Here is an 18,384-nt window from a genome sequence, read left to right on the forward strand (position 1 = left end):
AAGAGACGTTACTTGGTACCGGAGTATGTGGACTCTATCCTCCAAGTCCCGGCGGCGGACGCCCCCCTTGTGGCCATACAATCAGCAGGCCTACTGGTTAAGGAGGGTGAAGGAAACATCAGAGATCCCTGGACAAACGTTCAGATGCTATGCTGAAAAGATCACACGAATCCATTTCTGCCTCCATCAAGGCCCTGGCCCCAGCATCGACGGTCGCGAGAGCTCTCCTCGTTTGGGCCAACCGGGCTCTAGAACTCCTGCCACCTGAACTGGTCGCTGTCAGAGAGGGACTAGACCGCATCAAAACAGGCACAGCCTTCATCGCCGATGCTACCTTAGATGCTGTGATCCTTTCGGCCCGCGCCATGGCCTCCTCATTGGTGGCACGCCGCAACGCATGGGTCAGATCTTGGCAGGTCGATACACACTCCAAGACCTTGCTTACCAGCTACTCATTCCAGGGCAAATCCTTGTTTGGTGAAGATCTACAACACATCCTTGTCGACACCAAGGACAAGAAAAAGGCCCTTCCCAAATTTCTTCGCTCAGACAGCAACAAATCCTGGTCCAGGCCCTCTACCTTTCGTTCCCATAGGGCTCTTCCCAGGACTTCCAGAGATGGCAGATCGACCTCCTGGAACCCCAGATACACCAAGAATAATTCCTGGACGAACAGAGGATCTAACTCCTTTCGTGGCAGAGGGAACTTCAGATCAAAGTTCGACAAAACAAATAGGACCGACGGTGCTCCCAAGTCCTGACTCCTCTCCAGTGGGAGGTCGTCTCCTTCTCTTCCAACAGGCATGGAATCAAGATCACTCAGACGCCTGGACGAAGGAGATCATTTCACAAGGCTACGCCATAGAGTTCATTTCGGTTCCCCGCACCAAATTTCTTCCTTCCCCCCTCAGCAAGCAAAGGGACAAGGCCGCACGAACCTTACGAGCGGTGGAACATCTCCTGTCTATCAGAGCGATAGAGATAGTCCCCGAAGCAGAGGCATTTTCCGGGCATTACTCTCACTTCTTCACCGTCCCCAAAAAGAACGGGGACTGGAGAGCTATCCTCAACCTCAGGACCCTGAACAAATTCCTCAAGCTTCGAAGGTTCAAGATGGAGTCCCTCCGGACCATCTCGGAGGCACTCAGACCAGCAGACTTCATGACTTCCCTGGACCTGGCAGAAGCATATCTGCACATTCCCATCAGGCCTTCACACAGGAAGTTCCTAAGATTCTCCATAGCGGACCAACACTACCAATTCAGGGCTCTTCCCTTTGGACTTGCCTCAGCTCCCCGCATTTTCTCCAAGGTCCTTCTGGCTCCGGTTACCTTGCTACGGCAACGGGGTATTCACATACACCCGTACCTGGACGACCTGCTAATTCGGTCCAAGTCCAAGGAACAAGCCATCCAGGACCTCGAGTTGGTGATGCAAACCCTTCAACAACATGGGTTCCTAATCAACAGGGAGAAAAGCATTCTCACTCCAACCCAACGAATCTTGCATTTAGGAGCCCTAATAGACTCCAGGAACAATGCCCTCTTTCTCCCAGAAGAGAAGATAGCCAAAATCCGAAAGATGACAACCTCCATAATGCTCCCCAGAACAGCCTCCTTACTATTCCTAGTCAAGCTACTTGGCACGATGATTGCGGCCATGGATCTGGTCCAGTGGGGGCGATTCCACGCACGCCCCCTCCAACTTATTCTTCGGCCCTTCCAACGGGACATCATCCTAAAACGGGACCATCCCATCATGGTACCGCAGTCCACCAAACAGCAACTTCGATGGTGGCTTCAGCAACAGAACCTGACCCAGGGCAAGCCTTACCTGTACCCCAACCAGCTACAGATCTTCACGGACGCCAGTCTCCAGGGTTGGGGTGCAAGCCTCAACCAACATTATGCCCAAGGCAAGTGGGAACAGCACCTATCCAAACTGCCAATCAACGTGCTGGAGGTGAAGGCTATCCTCCTAGCTCTTCAAGCCTTTCAACATCTCATAGCGGGACATCACATCTTGATTTGGACGGACAACACCACGGCCAAGTCTTATATCAACAACCAGGGCGGCTCGCGATCCTCCCGTCTGGCCAAGGAGGCCTCCCTGATATTGGACTGGGCAGAACTCAACGTTCAGAGCATCAGAGCAGAACACATCAAAGGATCTCTGAACCTAAACGCAGACTGGCTGAGCCGACAAACCGTTGCCCCAGCGGAGTGGGCCCTGAACAGGAGAGTCTTTCAGAGCATAGAACGTCGGTTCGGCAGACCAGAAGTGGACCTGTTCGCCACAGCACAGAACGCCCAAGTCCCGATTCTACCATCACAAGGCCCTAGCGATAGATGCCTTATCCAGTCCGTGGCCCAAGGAGCTCTTATATGCCTTCCCGCCCATTCCAATCATTCCCAAACTTCTCCGGAAGATCATGGCAGAGAGGGCGCGGGTGATCCTAGTGGCACCACTCTGGCCACGAAGGCCCTGGTTCTCGATAATTCAGGAACTGGCCATAGGGCCCAGGTACCAGATTCCAGCCTCTCGGGATCTTCTCCATCAAGGTCCAATCCTGCATCCCAACCCAGACTGGCTCAAACTGACCGTCTGGTTGTTGAGTGGAGAAAACTAACCAGCAAAGGCTGCTCCAAGGAAGTGACCTCCACCCTGATGGCATCTAGACGTCCGTCCACCATCAGAATCTACAATTACACCTGGAAGAAATTCGTCAGTTGGGCCAGGAACAAACACATCGACCCAGAAGATCCACCCTTATCTTCGGTCTTAGACTTCCTTCAGGAAGGTTTTGAGTCAGGACTCCGTAGCAATACTCTTAAGAGACAGGTCGCTGCCCTGTCCACGGTATGGCATCCCTTCCATGGTCTCCCAGCTACTCAACACCCGGACGTTATCCGTTTTCTAAAAGGGGTCCAACAATCACAACCTCCCACCTGTCATCGCTTCCCATCTTGGAGACTACACACTGTTCTTTCGGCACTCACCAAGTCGCCTTTTGAGCCCATCCAAACCATCAATCTGAGATGGCTCAGAATGAAAACCTTATTTCTGATAGCCATCACCTCAGCCAGAAGGGTCTCGGAACTCAGCTCCCTCTCCATTGACCCCAACCTATGTATATTCCACGAGGACAGGGTGGTTCTCAGAATGGACCCTACCTTTAAACCTAAAGCGGCCTCCGCCTTTCATCTGCAACAGGACATTGTACTGCCCTCGTTCTGTCCACGTCCATCTCACCCCAGAGAACGCTCTTGGCACACACTAGACGTTAGGAGGGCAATTAAAGCGTTCATAATTCGAACAGAGTCCATCAGGAAATCACAGACACTGTTTATTAACACTTCCAATCCCAAAATTGGTCTTCCCATGTCCAAAGCCTCAATTAGTTCCAACCTTAGATTATGTATTGTGGAGGCTTACAGGGCCTCAGACCTTCCTGTACCAGAAGGAATCACGGCACATTCCACCAGATCAGCTTCTACCAATGCTGCTTTCAGACATAATGCTTCTGTAGAACAGATCTGTAAGGCAGCGATCTGGTCCAACCCCTCGACCTTTGTCAGACACTATAGACTACGGTCTTGGGGGGCAGCCGACACTGTGTTCGGGCAAAGGGTCCTGGAACACATTATAGAAGCGTAACCACAGCCCTCCCTACTGGGGACACTGCTTTGGGAGGTCCCAACAAGATGCCTTTCGCCTCCAAGAGAACGGTCCATTGGTTCACTTACCGTGAAGAGGCCTTCTCTTGTGAGGCAGAAAGGCATCTTGACCCTCCCTTAGCGTCGTTTTTCACTGTGTCATTAGTTCCAGTCCTCATTAGTCAGACTCCAAGGAGCCATGTATATAGTTGGGAATATTCCCACCTGCTATGGGTTAAGGGCTAATTGTTTACGCCTATCATTGTTCAGGATAGAGAGATGTTATCCATGTTCTTGTCTCTCTCTAATCGTTGTTTACTTCTAAGTTTTCTTCTACTCCACCTGCTCAGTCAGTCGAATACTGGCAAGGGGCGGGTTCCAAGCCTCGACAGGAAGTGACATAATTCTGTTTCCTGCCTCCCTGAGCCGGGGTGGAAAGCACCCAACAAGATGCCTTTCTGCCTCACAAGAGAAGGCCTCTTCACGGTAAGTGAACCAATGGACCGATCTGAATCCCCCAGATAAGCCTCCACAGCTCAGGCGGCAGAGCGGGGAATCAAACCTGGTTCCTCCAGATTAGATACACGAGCTCTTAACCTCCCACGCCACTGCTGCTCCTTTAGGCCTTTATAGGTCAAAACCAGCACCTTGAATTGTGCCTGGATGTCTCTCGGTAGCCCCAGCAGATGCTGAATCACTAACACATTGTCAGAGATCTGTTCTGTCAAGTGTTTGTACATGGCCAAAAATGGTAGCAAAGAGGCTGGAATACAACTGTATGTCCCACTTACTTTTTCTTTCCAAATTGAGACAAATATTTGTTTTCCATCTTGAAAAATTTTGCTGGTGTACTTGATATATAGTTGCAGAGAAGGGCTATCAAAAATAGGAAAAGTCTTATTTCAGCTATAATGACTTTTCATCAAATTAATTTAAGGCGTTTCAATGGTATATCAGTTGAAGTCTAATATATGGCATTAATAGCTGCAGCTTCATTTTGACTGGTTTTATCCACATTGCTCCAAAATGTAATCTTCCGGGAGTTGAGGAGCCTTGTTTCCTGTTTGTATGTACGCTCAGCAGAGGTCATCAATCAACCAGTGCCTCTTGTCTTGCTTGCTGTAGATAAGTTATACTCTTTATACAATATAAGGATTTGTCAAGTATTCCTGTAATAAAGAGACAAATGAGTGAGCAGCTTGGAAACGTATTATGGTTGTGGATGAAAAATAGGCATTTCATAGACGGTGCAGCACTCTGCAGAGAAAACTTTAATACATATCAATAACAAAACAAAAATCTGTCTATCTGCAAATATCCACATGTTACAAGGGGGCTCTCTGCAATGCTCTCCAGCAGTCTCTCTGGACACACTTGCAGGGAGGAATGTAAAGTATGAAGTGGGTAATCTACAGAAATACAGCTGCATTTTCTGCCAGCAATTCAGGCCCTTTCTGCACATGCAGAATAATGCACTTTCAATCCACTGTCAATGCACTTTGCAGCTGTGCGGAACAGCAAAATCCACTTGCGAACAATTGTGAAAGTGGATTGAAAGTGCCTTATTCTGCCTGTGCGGAAGTGGCCTCGGGCATGCAACATTTTTTTTTTCTAAATGAGAGGTGGCTTGATCCTGGAAGGCAGAAGAATTCCTGCAAAATTCCCAGCATTGCATTGATCGTATATATTTTTTTTTTGCATGGGACTTAGTAGAAGAAGAGGAGGAGTTAGAATTTATACCTGCTTTTATCAACTGTAAGAAGTCTGAAAGCAGTTTACAAGTTCCTTCCCTTCCTCTCAGTGGCGGAGCAGCAAGGGGACAGGGGGTGCATTGTGCACCGGGCCCACGCCTGGGGGTGGAAAATCGCCCCCAGCCCCTCCTCTTTTCCTTGCGCCCCCCATGGTGCCCCCCTGCCCCCTTCCCACACTTGCTTTAGTCCCTTTTCTTTTTCTAGTACTTTTTCAGGCTGAAAAAAGCAGCCTATTTACAGTTCAGGCTCCAAAGTGGCCTGAGGAACTACAGTTCCCAGGAGACCTTGGGGCTCACAAGGTCTCCTGGGAAGTATAGTTCCTCAAGCAGTATTTAGCCTGAACTGTGAAGAGGCTGCTTTTTTCAGCCTGAAAAAGTACTAGAAAAAGAAAAGGGACTAAAAGCAGAAATGTGGGGAAGAACGAAGAAGGTGTGTGCCACTGGGGCTGCAGCTGAGGCGGAAAAAACACACTGCGCACCGCGTGCAGTTTGACCTAGCTACGCCTCTGCTTCCTCTCCCTCCAGCAGACACCTTGTGAGGTAAGTGGGGGTGAGAGAGGTCAAAGAGAACTGTGACTAGCCCAAGGTCACCCAGCAGACTTCATCTGGAGGAGCAGGGAAACAAGTTCAGTACACTGATAAGAGTCCACCGCTCCTGTAGAGGAGTGGGGAATCAAAACCAGTTCTCCAGACTAGAGTCCATTTTCTTTTAGTCACTATACCACACTGGCTCCACAATGATTCTAGATCAGTGACTACTGCTCAATCATAATAGACAGTAAATGGATCAATTGTCTGTTTCATTCTGATGCAACTTCATAATGTGTACATAGAAAATTACCAAATTGACAGACATGGTAGTAAATTAGCAAAATAAAGATTGTTCAGGCGTGCAGTTTTGGGATATGAATTCACCTCCAAATACTTTATCCCCAGATTAAGGCATAAATAGCGCATTCAGATATCAAAAGCTTACTTGTGCTGGTAATCCCGTTTAAATGATAGACAGTACTGGAAACTCTTGCAAACCCGGCATTAAGTATGATTTGAAGAAACGCAAGAATGAGGGCCATCCTTTCAGTTCAGATGTTTTAATTTGTCCAGCCTCATTTGAAGATCGCATCAGAGAACATTCTTTACAAATTATTTAATAAGTACATTTAAATCCTGCCTCTGGAGATATTTTTTACTTGGCCGAAATGTGATGTATTCATTCGAATGCAGGTTCTTGCAGGAACAGGACTAGTCTTTTTGCACATGTATCTCTTCTGTTTCTTCTGAAATGTATAAGACAGTCTGTTCAGATGAACATTTAGTGTCTTCATTGGGGCACACATTTGAGCTTTGACCAGGGTAACAAGGTCTGAATCTGTGCCCAGTTATGTGTGCTGAATCACATCACCCATAGGATTTAAATGCATGCAGTTGTATGCAATATTGCAGCCACACTAGCAGGCTGCAGAGGTTTCCAAAAAGTCTCACCTCAGGAATTGTTCAAACTCAGACCGATAAGTTTCAGGCCCCTTCCACACAGCAAATGTATAACGGGTTGCGGTTGGGATAAAGGAACCCGTTTTCATGTTCACATGCATCCATGCAGGAAGTGATTGCAGCCCATAGAAACAATCCGGATTGCTGTCATGCCTTCGCACAGAGACACATCTATTGTTTTTTATTACATCCCACTCATGTGTAGCTATGCAGGTATGCACAAATGAACCCCCACAGCCATGCTGATGTCCCATGATATGACCTTATGCACCTGCGTAGCTACACAGATGCAAGCTGCAAAATTTTTAAAAAGGAAAAGGGAGTCGTTCGCAGTAAGGTCAAAATCGTGAGGGTTTTAAGCCTACATTCTGGGCCGGTGGGTGTGGGGTAGAATGAACTGAACTGTATAAAGGAGCTAGTGATGGACTGTATATGTTATAATAAATGCATGCATATCTCTTTGTACATGCAATCATTTTAAAAACAGGAACTAGTATCTTGCTAAATGTCGGATTTAAAACATGATTTAAAGTCATGTCTTGCACACATTATACACAGGTTGCTGTGTGCACTATGATGTGTGTTGAGATCTGTTTTTAGCTAGAATGCAAACATTCATATAGTCAAATGAATGCTTGGATTCCAAAGAAACTTTGCGCCCGTATTTCATGACCAAACTCCCCCTCCCCCCCCACATTCCTCCATTGCTGTCTGATGATCAACTTCTGAGAGAAGTATCAAAAGCAGTTTGTCTACAGCACAGGAGATTTGTTGGTCAGGGGAGCAAAGGGTATTTTCGTTTTTAATCCAGTGGGTTAATGCAGGGCCGTGGACTCCCTCGAAGTAGTTAACACCCAACTTCTATTCTTTACATGAAGAATGAAAAATTACAGCCACCTTCTTCTGCCTTTAGATTTTGTCCCTCCTGGGCAGCAACGTAAGCAAAGTTATACAAGTTACATAAAGTTATATAAACCAATTTCTCTTGTGTACGTATTTCCCCAACGGGCATATATTGAGCTTACCAAAGAGGACAATGTGTTGAAATGTTTGAACAGAAGACTACTTTGGAGAATTACTTTCTGTATATGGGCTGACAACCGTGACTTCTGTAAACCTGAATGCGATGAAAGCGTGTGTGAGATGAGAGACTGTCGACATGTCAAGTACATTTTGTATAATGTTGGCGGGGGGCGGGGGCGGGGGAGGAGTGTGTGCAAAATTTAAGCTCTTGAGCTTTTTACTGTCGAAATGATATATTTTTGCTCTCCCGTCTTTTGCTTACTAATTTTGTTATGCTATCTTAATCTTCCCAGACAGTTTTATGAGGCACAAAAAACCCAGATCTTTTTTTAAAAAAACCCTTTTATTATTTATTTTAGGTATTTGTGTCCCGTTTTTCACCTGATAGGGACCCAAACTAGTTTATAAAACCATTCTCCTATTCTTCCATTTTATTCTCACAACATTAATGAAGATGAGATTGATGAAGATGAGAAAATGTGATTGGCCTGAGATCACCTACCAAATTTCCATGTCAAAGTGGTGCTTCCAACTCCGGATTCCCTAGTCCTAGTCCAACTCCAACCATATTACATAAGGATTGCCCTGTTAATTAACCATGATTATCAATAGTTTCCAATATGTATTAATAGAACGTAGGAGCTTTATTAGGTGATGTGGTATGTTACAGTACATTTTACAGTACATGTTGTTTTACAGAATTTTATTGAATGCAGATTTTTTTTCAGAATTTTATTAAATACATCCAGTATTTAGTACCTTAAATTATTTGTAATCTGCTTTTCTTTGACATCTTTCCTTTGTGTTTTGTAAGGTATTTAAGAACTTCCTTTCCTCTCCATTATTCAAACATGTTGGCTGTGCAAACTGGGATGCCACATAAGCTAAGGTGACCAGATAGTCACCTTTTTAAACCGGGATAGGGGGGTGCGTGCATGCGCGCATGGCCGCAGGAGCACACTGCCTTTTGGGGCGCTCCCTGGTTTCCACCCTGTGACAGGGCAGGAAAAGGGGAGCGCCCCAGAAGGCAAAATCGGGACAGTTAAAAAACACCGCGGGATGCGGGACAAATTGGTTTAAGGCGGGACTGTCCCCCCAAAAGCGGGACGTCTGGTCACCTTAACATAAGCCTACCAATTACTGGACCATTGGATATCAAACCTGCTTTTGATTGGTATTACATCCAGAAGTAAGATCACAAAAATATGTGGTGACATTTGCCTACAAAAGAGCAGTTGAAAAATAAAATCTTTGAAACTCTCCTTAGGTTTTCAAACAAGTTCCTTTTGTGTGGTTATTTTTAATTGGTAGTTTGCAGCTGTGGTACATCCAGTCTTTGTTTTATTGATAGTTCTGCTCTGTCGTTTGGCATACGTTAAAAATATGTTGGTAGAGGAAATATGTTTCAACCTGACCCTGGCTTTATATGGCCTTTTTATAGCCAACCTGACTTTTCCCCCCTGCTTTTCTCATTGTCTCTCCATGACCTTTTAAATACTGCAAGAGAGTTTCATTGGGAAGTGATAAGAAAGTCTGCAGGGGTCTCTAAGCCATATTTTCCATCTTGTGCTCTCTGTATCTCCAAAGGTCAACACTTAGAACTTTACTTGGAAAAGTGCAAATTTTGCTACATTGCTAAAGTGTTGTCCTAGAGCCTTAAGTGCAGGATTTATTTTTGCTTTTTTAAAAAGCAGTGAAAAGAAGGCAGAATGCTGAAATTAATAAGTTTGTTAAAAAATGAAGTAAGGCCACTGGAAAAAAAGCTAATTGTTGCAAAAAAATTGTCATTCTTGATATGATGAGACTTGCGGGGAAATGCTGAACCTTTAATGTACATGAGCAAATTATCCATCATTGTCTTTTGCAAGTTTGGAGGGTGAATCTGTCTTGATGCAGTCAACACACAAAACCCCACGATACTCCTCCTTTGCCTTTCTCTACTCCCTTCCCCAGTCCCAGTAGATTTTCTTTTATGGCAAGCATGACCAAAGGGATAATGGGGAAGGGTAAAGTTTTGTTTTCTGTGGAATGCTGCCTTTACTTCCCCTTCACAGAAATGATTTGCAGCTGTTTACTTCTAAAGAAGAAACTAGTGAGAGGAGAGCCAGCCTGGTGTAGTGGTTAAGAGCAGGTGGATTCTAATCTGGGTTTGATTCCCCACTCCTCCACCTGATCTGGTGAACCAGATTTGTTTTCCCACTCCTACATGTTCCTGCTGAGTGACCTTGGGCTTGTCACAGTTCTCTCAAAACTCTCTCAACCCCACCTACCTCACAAGGGGTCTGTTGTGGGGAGAGGAAGGGAAAGGAGTTTGTAAGCCACCTTGAGTCTTCTTACAGGAGAGAAAGGTGGGGTATAAATTCCTCCTCCTCCTCCTCCTCCTCCTCCTCCTCCTCCTCCTTCACAGTGGTTAAGAGCAGGTGCACTCTAATCTGGAGGAACCGGGTTTGATTCCTCGCTCTGCCGCTGAGCTGTGAAGGCTTATCTGGGGAGTTCAGTATCCTGTGCACTCCCACACACATCAGCTGGGTGACCTTGGGCTAGTCACAGTTCTTCTGAGCTCTCTCAGCCCCACCTATCTCACAGGGTGTTTGTTGTGAGGGGGGAAGGGCAAGGAGATTGTAAGTCCCTTTGAGTCTCCTACAGGAGAGAAAGGGGGGATATAAATCCAAACTCCTCCTCCTCCTCCTCCTCCTCCTCCTCCTCCTCCTCCTCCTTCTTCTTCTTCTTCTTCTTCTTCTTCTTCTTCTTCTTCTTCTTCTTCTTCTTCTTCTTCTTCTTCTTCTTCTTCTTCTTCTTCTTCTTCTTCTTCTTCTTCTTCTGTCCTGTTAGCATAGCTCTGCATAGCTTCAATCTCAGTTTTTGTATCTTGGTCACTTAAGAGGAAGATTGCGGTACATTTAACCAATCAGTCCCATACAATGGCTTGCCTGATGTCAGGCAGACAGCAAAAACAAGATGTTTATCAAGTCTTTGTTGGCTTCTCATACATGGCTGATGAACTGCATGTGTCTTACTGGTTCACGTGTTCTGCCAGCCTGCTGTGGAATGTGATGGTGCCCAAACATTTCCCTCAGTCCCTTCTGCCCGTATGGTGTAGTGATTAAGAGTCGCAGACTCTAATCTGGAGAACCAGGTTTGATTCCCCATTCCACAAAAGCGACAAGCTCTAATCTGGTGAACTTGGTTTGTTTTTCCCGCTACTCCACAAAAGGCCTGCTGGGTGACGTTGGGCTAATCACAGTTCTCTGAACTCTCTCAGCCCCACTTACCTCACAAGGCATCTGTTGGGAGGAGAGGAAGGGGAGGCAAGTATAAGCAGCTTTGAGGCTTCTGCAAAGGTAGACAAAAGCGGGATATAAAGAACAACTCTTCTCTCTTTCCCTCCATTTCACATATGTCATCCTTGCACATTTAATTTTTTTTTGTAAGACAGATGTGCAGTCCACCAAAGTGGAATTTCTAATAATCTGCATTAGAAGCAAAGCTTGTGAAAGTTCTTAATTCTGTAGCAGCATTTTTATACATGCATATTTTTTCTTGTTTCTTGGCAAAAACGACCATCAACATCGATATGTCTCTCAGTTTACTTACCTAGATAATTCATTCTCTGATTTTGTTTTAATTATCTCCTTGGCAATATCAAGCCATGGTAGAACCTCTAAGCTGTTGAAGTGCAAGAGGCTTAAAAGGCTTTCTTTCAGTTGGCAGAGAGATTCCTGGTGTGCCCGAGCCTTTTGAGGGTGTGTGGAAGATGTTCCTCTCTCATCCCCCCAATGTTACATTACCACGGACAATTTGATTAGAGATTAAATATCTAAGCAACTGACTCTGTAACTCTTTATGTACTCAGAATCAAGAGGAAGAAGTAGCGTTTTTGGACTACAGTGACAGTGATGGCGAATTTGATCCAAGCATCCTTCCCGACCCCGACCAAAACAGAGAGACTGACCAAGAGGATGATCCTGAAAGCTTTGGGTATGTTTTTCATCCTGTAATATGATAGAATATGACCCTGACTTTTTCTTCTTGTCACACTTCACCTTATTCAAGCTGTGCAAAAATACATAGGTCAGCTATCTTTTTCCTGTTGCAACCAGAGATTTATGAACAATTTGACTTCAGTGGAAGCAGAAGCAGTGGAAGTAGAAAATGACAAGAGTACAGTTTATATGCGGTCCTTTGAGATGATTGTGAAACCTAAATTGTGTGGTTTGACTAGCACAGGGGTCTGCAACCTGCGGCTCTCCAGATGTTCATGGACTACAATTCCCATCAGCCCCTGCCAGCATGGACAATTGGTCATGCTGGTAGGGGCTGATGGGAATTGTAGTTCCTGAACATCTGGAGAGCCGCAGGTTGCAGACCCCTGGACTAGCAGGTAAAGGAGGAGCCAGTGTGGTGTAGCATTCAGAGTGTCAGAATAAGACCTGGGAGAACCAGGTTCAAACCCCACTTAGCCAGGAAACTTCTTTACTGATCTTGGGCAAATCACTTTCCTTCAGCTTAATCTCCCTCACAGCGTTGTTGTGGAGGCAGAATGGAGTGGTAAACCATGTGCACCACCTTGAACTCCGTGGAGGAAGAACAGTGCTAAAGATAACTCAGGACTAATGTTGTAGCAAGCAACGAAGTCCAATTTAGATTCAAGACAAGATTTAGTGTAAATCAGGGGTCTCAAACTTATGGCCCTCCAGATGTTCATGGACTGCAGTTCTCATCAGCTTTGCCAGTTAGCCATGCTGGCAGGGGCTGATGCGAATTGTAGTCCATGAACATCTGAAGGGCCATAGGTTGACAGCGCCTGGTTTAAATCCTGAGCAGGCATAGAAACTGCTACATCATTCAATAAGGTGGCCGAACTTCACCCTGCTACTTCCTATGTCAGTGATGGCGAACCTTTTTGAGACCGAGTGCCTAAACTGCAACCCAAAACCCACTTGTTTATTGCAGAGTGCCAACACAGCAACTTAACCTGAATACTGAGGTTTTCGTTTAGAAAAAAAGGTTGGCTCTGAGACGTGCGTTACTCGGGAGTAAGCTTGGTGGTAGTTGGTGGCTTTGCTTTGAAGCAACCGTCCAACTCTTCCAACAGGTAAATCACGACCCTAGGAGGGTTTACTCAGAAGCAAGCCCCATTGCCAGCAACCGAGCTTACTCCCAGGTAAAGGATTGTGCTTTAGTTCTTTGCATGAAAATCAGTGGGGTTTAACAGCACTTAACAGGCTTACCTTCACTGCCTCCCCAAAACTAGGGCTCATTCCGCACATGCAGAATAATGCACTTTCAAACTGCTTTCAATGCTCTTTGAAGCTGTGTGGAATGGCAAAATCCACTTGCAAACAGTTGTGAAAGTGGTTTGAAAGTGCATTATTTTGAGTGTGCGGAAGGGGCCAGAGTTTTAGGTTAATGCTAATAATCGAGTCCAGCGGCCCAGGCCAACCTAGATGTCTGTGTGGGGGGACTCTGCGCGTGCCCACAGAGAGGGCTCTAAATGCCACCTCTGGCACCCGTGCCATAGATTCACCACCACTGTCCTATGTCCTGTCCTATACTACTATATCTCCCAGCAGGCCACAGCTATATCTAAGACCACCACACTGTTGGCTCTTTGGGTTTTTTGCCAAGTACCATCATGACTTTTGTAGTCAAGATTGAATAAGCATAATTAGCCCCTTATTCCAGTATCTGGGGACAGGTCAGGGGCATAGCAGGGGGCAGGCCAGGGGCGTGGCTGGGGAAGAGCCAACATTAGTCGGATCTCAGCCTTTGCCAGTGTTAAACACCGACGGGCCACAGTTAGGACTTAAACCAGCCTTTTGCGGCCCCTAGAGGCTTCTTGGTGGTGGGGAGGCATATGCACCTTTCATGCCTCCAGGAAGCTTTCTTGGGAGTGATGGGTCTCCGCTGCATTGGCACCACGGCATGCCACCTCCAGTGTGGATGGGGCTGCCCATCTCTTAGGTCAGCTCTGTGACAGCACCGCCCCGGCTCTATAGTATATTATGTTATTTCCAGCCAAGGCAAATGCAAATGTCTTTATTAGCAATTCATTATTGAACCAAGCGTGAAAAAGAAAATGTGCTTTTAAACCTAATTTGTTGTTAATTTGACTATCATCAATTTCAATTTCCCACACATTTGACTGTTTTTTCCCCCTTTAGGAAAAGCTTACAGTGTAAACTAGCCCTGTGTTCAGTACTTCTCCTCGGAGAGGGAGACCTGCCAGGCTGTTTCATGCTGTCTCTTTTGAAGCTTTCTGACTTCTTGGCTGGCAGCAAAGACTAACTCTGTTGGGAAGCTTCAGGGCACAGCGTAAAAACCCTTTTAGGCTAGCCAGGCTACTGAGTAATTATATAGTAACAGGAAGGAAGTTCAGATCCAGTGGCTGCTTGGCAGATTTAGTATGGCTTCTCATTGCCTCTTTCATGAGAGAAAAACTTGGTCCACACATTTTTATGTCAGCTGGGAAGAAGACATCATGCCATGCAGGAAGGTGTATGCAAACTTGATCAGAAATCGAGTGAATTAAGTCTTGCGGTATTTCCGCAAAAACTCAAGGCTTTTTATTGGAGAGATATGGGGAGCAGCAGTGGCATTGTGGTTAAGAGCAGGTGCATTCTAATCTGGAGGAACCGGGTTTGATTCCCCGCTCTGCCGCCTGAGCTGTGGAGGCTTATCTGGGGAATTCAGATTAGCCTGTGCACTCCCACACACACCAGCTGAGTGACCTTGGGCTAGTCACAGTTCTGAGCTCTCTCAGCCCCACCTACCTTACAGGGTGTTTGTTGTGAGGGGGGGAGGGCAAGGAGATTGTAAGCCCCTTTGAGCCTCCTACAGGAGAGAAAGGGGGATATGAATCCAAATTCTTCTTCTACTCTGGTCAACAAAGAGAAGGAGTTTTTCCTTATGTACCCTGGTCAACAAAGAGGAAGAGTTTAGTACTCTGAGGAAGAGTCAGCAATGAAGAAGAGTTTAGTGCCCTGGTCATCAAAGAAGAGTTTTCCCTTGTGCCCCCACCCATCCCTTCCTTGACCCTTGCTCAGTCACGTTGCTTTAATCTTCCTCTTCTTCCTGCTTGGGCTTGGGAAAATTTAGAAAGGTTACCTTAGAGGGGACGCTTGGGATCGGTGGTGCTGGTTTGCCGTGAATAATTTTTTCCCTTCCTATTAGCTTAGATTGTGGCACTCATGTTGATTTCTGTATCCTCTGTGCTAAAAATAAAAGTAAAAAAGTAAAAACTTTGCTCCTGGGGAAATTGTATTTTTCAAGAAGCCTGAAGAATCTTTCCAGTTTGCTTAATTCCTCTTACTTTGCGTAATTGGTTCTATCACCCACCCACCCAGCTGGCATGAAGATGACTGCTTGGATGCAGACTTAAACAGAGATGAGTTGAGGGGGATGACAGGTCAGTTAGGCCAAGTGAAGCTTGAGAATCAGGGATTGAGGAAAAAGGATATGTGAAGCATATTATCCCAAACTAGGACTTGATTAGAGGAAGCCAGAACAGTTTGTCTCTTCGTTAAATAGTGCATAGGGTTGGGGATTTTTTTTGGGGGGGGGGAGATTAATTAACAATAATAACTATGGTTTGCTTTTGAAATTCTGATTTGTCTCAGAACAAAAACAGATTCCAGCCTGCATTGCTTATTTTAAACGGGAAAATAGTTGTTACGTTTTTAAGGGGGGAAAAAACCCTTTCAGACTACGACTGTGTTCTGTGCACTGTGACTTGGGAGCAAGTCCCCTGTAATTCAGTTTACCTCTGAGGAAATATGCATCAGACCAGGTTGCTGGAAATTTTATTCTAAAGAAATGGCAAACAATAAAACTGCCTGTGGCAATTTTTTTTTTTTTTTGGAATTGTTAATCTTTTACTCATATTTGTAGCATCCCTTCCTTTTCCTTCTACCATGGGAGCCAGAATTGTACCACTGTTTATAATTTGCCTTTAAATGAAACCTCCCCTCAAACTGCCCCATCTACCAGATCAGTAATTAAAGACTCCAAGCATGTAATATAAGATGAATTTTTGGTATCTCTGGCAACATTTATCACGTTTCAGTTTAAGGCTATCATAACGTTGAATAGTTAATGAGATGAAGCGTTTGTAGCGGGTCGAGCAGGGAAGCGGCTGAGTGCCGTAAATATTCATTAAGCAGTAAAATTGAATCCTTAATATGGCTAATCCCTCAACCATTTTGAAACGAATTTGAAGTAGAACAAAGTTGCGGTTGGACTTTTCATTGCCTTCAGTTAATCCTTTAACATATGTTCACTTTAGAGCTCAATGTGGTCAACGTGACCTCCACACCAGGATATATTTTAGAGTGGAAAAAAATGAATTTGCACTAATTGTATCATTTTAGTGGTAGGCCCTTATATTCGGAAAGTCTCTTACTTAATGAATGCCCCATTCAGATGCAGAAATCTTGTGAGGAGCTGCAGCTTCTGAAGGCTGGTACTGTGAGACTAAGGCCCCTTCCGCACACGCAAAATGATGCGTTTTCAAACCACTTTCACAACTGTTTGCAAGTGGATTTTGCTATTCCGCACAGCTTCAAAGAGCGCTGAAAGCAGTTTGAAAGTGCATTATTCTGCATGTGCGGAATGAGCATAAGAGTCGGTTTAAAAATACAAGAAAACTGGTAGAACAGAGATGCCACTTCAACTTTTAAAATATTTCTCCATGTAAAAACTACTTGCATTTTTTGCGAAAGCCCTGGACAGTAAGGGTTCTATTCCACCCCACACCCTGCTATGCTAGTTTTCTGCTTGCAAAGAATGTTTTCTATCAATAAATAGTAAAAAAAACCCTTGATTCCTTCCCCTGCCCCACCCCGCCCTAACCCTGAAATGATGCACTCTATTCTGTCACTTCATTACTAGGTCATACTGCGGTATCTGTAAACCAGGCCTTACCCATGGAAAATCGTGAATCTTGGCCCCTCATTGGTGTTATCCAGGGATGTTGAACTTATTTGTTATGAGGGCCAGATATGACATAAATGCCACTAGGCTGGCATGGGGCCAGGGGACGGAGGGAGGGCAGCTCCCTCGGCTGGTGAGCCCCAAGCAGACTTGACCGGCCAAATCGGGAGTGTGGTGGCTGCCGCACTCATCCGGCCAGATTGGGAGTAAGGGGGGTGAGTGGGTGTTTGGACTGGCAAGCCCACAGCAGGTACACCTGGCGAGATTGGAAGCGGGGTGGGCGTGCCTGGACTGTGATCCAGCTCAGCTGAGAATTCATTTCCCAAGGGGCATCTTGATTACATTTTAGTTATCAGCCCTCTGAGATTTTTATCCCATTTTATCAAACAAAAGAGCTTTCAAAGAGCTTCATGAAAATCAAAGTCTGATAGGTTCCCGTGAATCTCTTTTGATAGCTAGCATTGACTGAAAAGAGAGGATTTTTGGTTTTGCTTCAGTTCTTTAGGTTATTTATACTGTATTTTGTCATGGATGATCTCTGGAGTCAACTGGGTCAGCTGCTGCTGTCGCTCCATCTGACAGTGGTGTTCGACTTAGTCGATCATGATCTTTTGACCCTCTGCCTTGCCGACATGGGGATATGGAGGACAGCCTTGCAGTGGTTGTGTGCATTCCCCCAGAGTCGGGAACTGAGAGTGCCAATCGGAAAGAGGACCACAGCACACCATTAATTGGTGTGTGTGGGTCCCACAAGAGGCAATCTTCTCTCTGATGTTGTGTATCATCTCCATGTGCCCACTCGTAAAGTTGATCTGGAGCTTCAGCCTGGGTTGTCATCAGTATTCTGATGCACCCACTTATACCTGTTGATGGACAGCTGGCCAAATTGTCCTGGTTATTTTGGCCAGTTGCTTGGAGGCTGTGGTGAAATGTTTAAAGCAGAGCTGGCTGAAGTTAAATCCATTTGCAATTATCATAACTCCACCTGATTATAACACCAAGGCAAGGTAACCAATCGCTCTTATTTTTCTCGCCTTTTCACTCCTGGGACTGAGGTGACTCAAAAATATCATTGGTGCAGTAACGGTATCCACCTAGTAGATCTCCTTCTCCTTCCTCTTCTTTTCCTCTTCCCCTTTTCCTTTTCTCTCCTTTGCACCAGATGCGACTGAATGGTGATTTTGCAGGTTCAATTTAACTGTTAACCCTACTGGAGATAAATGTGCTGTGTCTTGGGTGGATAGGGCGGGCAGGCGGGTAGGCAGGCAGGCAGGCAGTATATTAATGTTAGTAGTAGTAGTAGTTGCTGTAAGCCACTGTTTGGCAGGCCAGAAATATTTTAAATAAATAATGACAGCAACTTGGAAGGAAGTACAGAGGAGAGGAGCGGTTGTAGGAATCTGAAATGCTGGCCAAAAAAAGAGGAAGGGGAAGGCAAAAAGAGAAGAAACTAGAGATGGTTTGGGGGCTGACCAGTGCAGGCTGTTGAAGGACATTTTAATCTCGTGTGCAGCGTGGTGGAGAGGGCACAAA

General features: G+C 45.5%; 1 protein-coding gene across 1 annotated transcript in view; it reads left to right on the top strand.

Moving 5' to 3' along the window:
* DDX10 (DEAD-box helicase 10) overlaps positions 1–18,384 on the top strand; it is a 249,973-nt gene that overhangs the window by 216,921 nt on the left and 14,668 nt on the right. The window contains exon 17 of the mRNA XM_048495099.1: positions 11,774–11,898. Coding sequence (XP_048351056.1) covers positions 11,774–11,898 — 125 coding nt within the window. The remainder of the gene's footprint in view (positions 1–11,773; positions 11,899–18,384) is intronic.

Source organism: Sphaerodactylus townsendi, linkage group LG04, assembly GCF_021028975.2.
Source record: "Sphaerodactylus townsendi isolate TG3544 linkage group LG04, MPM_Stown_v2.3, whole genome shotgun sequence".
Classification (NCBI taxonomy): domain Eukaryota; kingdom Metazoa; phylum Chordata; class Lepidosauria; order Squamata; family Sphaerodactylidae; genus Sphaerodactylus; species Sphaerodactylus townsendi.